General features: G+C 43.2%; 1 protein-coding gene across 1 annotated transcript; it reads left to right on the top strand.

Annotated features, from left to right (window-relative positions):
• Window positions 1-2,319: 2,319 nt before the first annotated feature.
• Window positions 2,320-6,039, top strand: LOC145404281 (uncharacterized). Its single transcript, XM_080275802.1, has 5 exons — window positions 2,320-2,390; window positions 2,752-3,238; window positions 3,833-4,855; window positions 5,474-5,646; window positions 5,850-6,039. Exons 1-5 carry the CDS (start codon window positions 2,320-2,322, stop codon window positions 6,037-6,039), a joined length of 1,944 nt encoding a protein of 647 aa, XP_080131928.1.
• Window positions 6,040-6,720: the final 681 nt, after the last annotated feature.

Here is a 6,720-nt window from a genome sequence, read left to right as displayed (position 1 = left end):
GGGTTTTGTTAGTCAAGGTTAATCTCTCTGGGTTTTAGGTAAAAAAAAGTAACAGCAAGTATCCTAAGAAGAAAGGACTTAGGGCGCGGTGCTGAACAGTCAAACAGATAAGGAAATGTGTGCATGATAAGGTAATCATTACCTTGTCTTGTCCGCGAATTGTATGTGAACCCAGGGAAATGTAGCCAAAGTCTTAAACCCCCGTCATTACGATTAGGCAAAGGTTCACCCACAGTCTGCCTATACACATACTGTAGGTAGACTGTAGGCTGACATTCCTCTGTAATATCTGAGCATTTTTTTGTGCTGAATAACGTCGTCCGGCAGAAGCAAGAATAAGATAAAAGTAACGATTTCGTGTCGGAGGGGTTAACTCTCTCTCTCTCTCTCTCTCTCTCTCTCTCTCTCTCTCCTAGAATTATTATGGAAAATTTATCCGCCCCGCATAGAAAATAGACTTAATCTATTTTTAATACTATCAAGAGTAATTTTAGAAGTATTAAGAGAAGAGCGATCATTAGTGCCTTTCCATCATCTCTCTCTCTCTCTCTCTCTCTCTCTCTCCAATCAAGCTGTATATGTGTGTGTCTGTGCGTTTGTTTCTTTCACGAGATCGGTGATGGATATCGACCTAATTCTTTTTGTATTAGGTTGGGGCAAGTCCAGGGAATGTCAGAAAATAAAATGGCGATCGCGCGCGACGCTACGGTGAGAAATTGTCGGAAACCGCGGCACGCGAAAGTGTCCGTCTGTGTGTTTGTTCGTTTCTTTCACGAGAACAGTAATAAATATCGACTTAAACCTTTTTGCATTAGGTTGAGGTAAGCCAAGTGAGTGTCAGAAAAAAAAAAAAATGCCTATCTCGCGTCACGCTGTGGAGCGAAGTTCTCGGAAATCGCGACACGCAAAAATATGTTACTGTTTAATCTATCTATCTATCTATCTATCTATCTATCTATCTATCTATCTATATATATATATATATATATATATATATATATATATATATATATATATATATATATATATACCAAAGTATATTCTAACCCAGAATATAATGCATATTACAACTGAAAATAATTAGGTATGCTAAAAGTATCAAGTGCACAGCGGACGAGGCAGCTTATTATCTACGCCTGTAAAATTAATTTTATATGAATGAGGTGCATAGCGAAGGGGTGATTGCACGTGTTCCATTGTATTAAGAGTAATTGTATGAGTATGATGTGCATTGCGAGGCATAAAACATAACGGTTCATGGTTATGCATGCGAAAACGGACTTGAGTGACTCGCGCCTGAGACATGGAAGCAAGATAGTCCGTTACTGTGGCTCTCTTAGCACTGTCTTCAGTTCTTATATCTTAACTTGGCCGAGACTGTTGTCCTGTTGTAGCTTATTTCTCGTAGCTTAGAGGCAGAGTATAGGACAATAATACGACTCCACATCCTTTCCACAACACTTCTTCAAAATCAGCATCATCTTAAACTGTTAATTTATTTGATGTTACTAATCGGTATTGAAGATGGAGAGATGTCAATTTTCGATCATTAGAGTAAGAAAGGTAAACTTCATCTGACTTAGTATTACAAATGAGGTTGACGGGATCCAGAAACAAGAGAACAGAAAGCAATCATCACTTGCTGTTGATAATATATTATTTAAAATTACGTCTTTAACACACATTGCCAAATTCTTTTAGCAGATTTACACTAAGGCTCAAGTGACTCAACCCAAGCTAAATAAAATCGTCAGGCATTACTAGGAGTAGAACATTACAATTGTCCCAAGTATAAAGCTGCCATAATTACTCTCACCTGAATAAAATCGGCTGACGGTGACTTGTGCGAAATACGAGGTAAGACACAACTTTGAACGTAGTACTTACAACAACATGCTATAACATTTTCTCTCATGTCGTTGTTGATGGCTAAAGTACTGCGGAGGTACTAGGGAAAAAGGTTATGATGACATGCCGGTGATGATGATAATAATATAATGATGATGATGTACCTTTTTGTTTCATGTCCTTTTTAAGGCCTGACATGTTGTGGTGGTACGAGGAGACGAGGCTAGGGTGGCATGATGATGATAATGATGATGATGATGACGCACAGTACCATTTTCTACAATACCACTTGTAGGCTTGACGTGTTTTGGAGGTATGGGGAGACGAAGCCGAGATGGTGTGGGGTTGATGATGATAGTGCGGATGATAGTTATGTATTTTTTTTTCTTTCCTATCCATTTCGAAGGCCTGAGGAACGGTGGAGGTAGAAGGAGACGGGACTGTGATGGCGTGCTGGTAATGGTGTTAGTAATGGTGATGGTGCTCCATCAGGCGACAGTGGCTGCAGCTCTGGACCCGAGGGCACTGTCAAGAATGTTCAGGTGAGCTTCCAGAGGAGTTAATTTTGTATGTGAAGTTTGAAATACACTGAGATTTAGTAACCTTAGTCCATTTGCAACTGCTTATGATATAACTACCACGTCCTAGGTACAAGCATCTTGGTGGCAGTAATATGAGCATTTCTGCTTTAAATTGGTTCACCTGTTATTGCTTACGCCATTGAAATAACATGTCTGTTTTCTGATGTTGTACACTTACGCGTGACGAATTTCATCTGCTTCAGTAATTCTCTTGTAAGGTATACATCCACTCCTTTATATGGCTCAATTATATGGGGCTACCTTTACCTCCTTCATGCATGTTCATTGTAAGAGACGATTTTCCATTTGCTTCCTCAAACAGTTCCAAGCTTGGAGACCTGTACAAGCTGCGGCAGTCACTACAGGACACAGCGGGGGGAGAAAAAACTACCACCACCACTACCACCACCACGACGGAGTTCTCTCCTACCCCTGACTGGCCATCGCAGGGGAAAGAGAACCATGTGGAGGATCTGTACCGCAGTTTGTCTAGCCTCTTCGACAACGACCACCAGCTACGACCACACCAAAACCAGGGGCAAAGTCAACCAAATCCCTCCATTGAATCACAACCACACCCTTCTGTACCATCTCAATCACTCATTTCTGTAGAACCACAACATCTTCACCAGGAGAAATATCATCCAGATCCCTCCGTACTTTCACAGCCACACCCATCCACACTATCTGAGTCAGATCTTCCTGTAGGTTTTCAGTCACATTCTGCCACAGCAACTCAGCCACATCTTTCCACACAGCTTGAGACACGACCTCACAACCAGCAGGGGCAATACGAACCAGATCTTTCTGTACCATCAGTGCCACATCCTTCTTTACCATCCCAGCCACGCCTCTCTGTATCATCTGAATTATACCCTTCTCCTGCGGTCACAGCAACAATCTATTCCTCTATAGAACCTCAGCCACATCTTTCTGTATCTATATCATCTCAGCCACACCGTCAGCCATATTCTACCATAGCATCTCGAGTACACCCTTCTGTCACCTCTCAGTCACATCTTACGAGTACTGCAGTATCTCAGCAGCATCCTTCTACTGCATCTCAGTCATATCCCTACACAGTCCTGAAACCATATCCCTCAATGGTACCTCATCTGTATCCCTCTACAGTTCTCCAGTCACATTCCTCTACAGTATCCCATTCACATCCCACAATAGCATCACAGACATATTCCTCCATATCACCTCAGTCGCATTCATCTGAAACACCCCTGTCACATCCTTCTTTATCACTTCAACCACATCTCTCTGAAGCATTACAACCAAGCCCTTTCATGTCAGTTCAGCCACATCTCTCTGAAGCATCCGTGTCACCTCCATCCAGAGTATCTCAGTCACATCCCTCTGAAACACCTCAGCCACAGTCCTCCTTTACTCCCCAGCCAAATCCATCCACACCTATGGCATCTTCAGACCAAGAAAAGGAGGAAGTGTACTTTGGCAAGGTGAAATCTTTAGACCCAGAACCGGGGGAAATATACTTCGGTAAGGTGACCAGTGTTCCGAGTGTAAGAATCTCTCACAGCAACAATTCCCTGGATGGTTTAACAGCAGAGGATGGCACAGAAGAGGATGGTGGTGATGCCGCAGGTGAGGCGCACTGGACCAGAATCAAGAGTATCTTTGAGAATATGAAGTCCATCCTGCAGCAGATGTACCCACCTGAGAGCAATGGAGAAAAGATGAGCTTTTCAATTTTCGACAACATTATCTCCTTCGGGGACAAGGTGCATGTGTTTAACCGTATGAGTGAAACCTTTGACAGTGAACTCCTGGATTACTTGTACAAGAAGTGGGATGACATGAAGGCCAGTGTGATAGCCAGTCACCCACTACTGCAGGTGGCGCTTTCATCCAATACGAACGCGATTGGTTATAGTCTGCTGATGGTGTTGATACGGAAACTGGGAGGTGTCCTTCAGACCCAAGCATTTACGCATATCTCAGAGCTTGACTTCGTAACAGAGCTCATGAGATCATCTGGTTTTAAGGACGCTGAGATCTTCCAGGTGTTCAAGCTACTCGATCTCCCGACCAACACTGTAGAGGCTTTCGGAGATGCCCCTCAAGAAGGCCGCCAACTTGGGTGGGGAGGCTTTTCTTTGGACAAATCTGGTGGGTACGGTCACTCCGGAGGTGGCGGAGGGTATGGAGGTGGTGGTGGATATGGCGGTGGTGGTGGCTACATGCAGAGTTTTGACCCCTTCGTCCTACTGGCTGGGTTGGCCTTTGCTACCTTCCTGGCCTACCTGATCTACCGCCTGCTATCTAGTACTGCAGGAGGAGGCAGGAGGGAAGTGCCAGACATCTCCCTCGCTCTCGATCTCTCTGACCTCCCGAGTGTTGTGGGAAACATCTACTCATGGCTTGAGAACACTGAATCAAAATATGGCAAGGAGGGCAAGGTAAGTGTTTCTCCATACTCATTGTTGCCATTATTACTGAATCTCTTGCACGATTCCTACGCATACACTGAATCTGTGTTCATTTTGAATATAATCGACGGCACTGTAAAACAAACCAAAATCTCTTGACTCTACTCATGTTCTCAGTCTATATATGCATTTCGGTTTCACAGTTTATCATCCTTGTTTCTTATCATCCGGAGTATGCAGCTCAGTTGAAATGCAAAATATTAGTTCCATTTCAAAAAGATTCAATGTTCATAATCAGCACACCTACATTTAACGGCAGTATTAACGCTAGAAAGTCAGGTTCTCTCTCTCTCTCTCCACACACACAGACACACACACACACACACACACACACACACACACACACACACACACACACACACACATTCTTACTTTTTTTTTCTTTTTTATGCTAGATATCCAGGATCATGGCAAGGCCGACACTTGCAAGTATGTTAGAGCCATTACAAACAATACATTACGATACGAATACATGGTGAGTAGTTGCCTGTAACCATCATTTCGTTTACCTTGCCTCTTCCTACCCACAGCATATAATTTGTAGCATTAATATTATTTTCCTCACCCTTCTTTTTCTTACCTGTACAGTCGCTGAAGGAGTCCCATAACTTCGCCTGGGCTGCCAACCAACTGTGGGCGAGCTACCAGGTGGACCGACTATCCCACGCTTGCGTCAAGAGGTTTATGTGCGACTACGTGGCCAACAGCAACAGTGGAGGCATTCAGGAGGGATCAGGGTCGCTGCTGGAGGAGTTGGCTCTGTAAATATCACTTTCCCTTAACGGTTTCAAAAGTTATTGGCGCTTCACTTCTATAAATACTTTCTAAAATGTTATCTGTGGTATTCATTACTCTTTCACTTAAAATACAATTCGTACTTGCTTTTCACCGACATGAACTTTTGATTTTCGGTTTCCCTCTTGAAATTTTTTATCCTGGTTGACGCTGTAGTGTTTCGTTGCAGCTCCAGTATGGCCCAGCTCTTTGGTGAGGATGAGGTGGCCTCCACAGTGGATCAAGTTCGCTCGCAGCTGCTGGAAGGCGACGATCCGCACTGTGCCGCCCTCGCGCCTCAGTGTGATGACGTCGCATACCCAGGCGCCAGGAAAAGAGTGGACCTGAAAGGAGTACAAGAGGAAGGGTCTCAGATTTAGGAACATGAAGCATCTTTAGGAAAGGATTGGCGTCCAAGAAGTGGTCATTATTCCCTAATGTCCTGCGACATGATAAAATTATGGGTATGACTGATCAATTTTTGCAGAACAACTGTTGGATTGTACTAACCTCAGTTGCTGTGACCTGTTCTCCGTGGATTAAGGTCTGCTCGGGCGTATACCAGCTGTGTTGGCTAATGACTTGTGAGCGGACCGTTTGAGGAAAGATAGATAGATGGAGAGATAGACAGACAGATAGATAGAGATAGACAGATAGATAGGCAGAGAGAGAGAGAGAGAGAGAGAGAGAGAGAGAGAGAGAGAGAGAGAGAGAGAGAGAGAGAGAGAGAGAAAGATGCTTGTTTCTTTCAGTTCTGACATCAGACCATAACTGACCTCACAGTATTAATTAATTTGATCATGAAGCAGACTTTTATGGGTATATAAATAGATATATATTTTTGCAACCTAGCAGGTCTAGGGAAGCCGTATGGAGGCAGTGATAAGAAAAATGCTATTATTTTGCATCATTAGCAAATTCCAAAAATGTGCTTTTAGTACAAGAGGTTATCAGGCTTAATAGTTGTCATGGCTTTTAAAGAAGTGAATGCATATATTTTGACGCCTACAATCAATGCATTATGTTATACCTAGTGCATAAACCCAGGTAATATGAAGTAC

The sequence above is a fragment of the Coenobita brevimanus genome, chromosome 63, assembly GCF_032717465.1.
Source record: "Coenobita brevimanus isolate Jiangsu-jjx chromosome 63, ASM3271746v2, whole genome shotgun sequence".
Lineage (NCBI taxonomy): Eukaryota > Metazoa > Arthropoda > Malacostraca > Decapoda > Coenobitidae > Coenobita > Coenobita brevimanus.
This window is presented reverse-complemented; position numbering and strand designations above follow the sequence as displayed.

Bases quoted from the DNA above. Each gene is read 5' to 3' on its own strand.
- LOC145404281 (XM_080275802.1), top strand. From the start codon at position 2,320: ATGGTGATGGTGCTCCATCAGGCGACAGTGGCTGCAGCTCTGGACCCG. The intron at 2,391-2,751 runs GTGAGCTTCCAG...TTCCTCAAACAG, and splicing joins GCACTGTCAAGAATGTTCAG to TTCCAAGCTTGGAGACCTGT. The intron at 4,856-5,473 runs GTAAGTGTTTCT...TTACCTGTACAG, and splicing joins AATATGGCAAGGAGGGCAAG to TCGCTGAAGGAGTCCCATAA.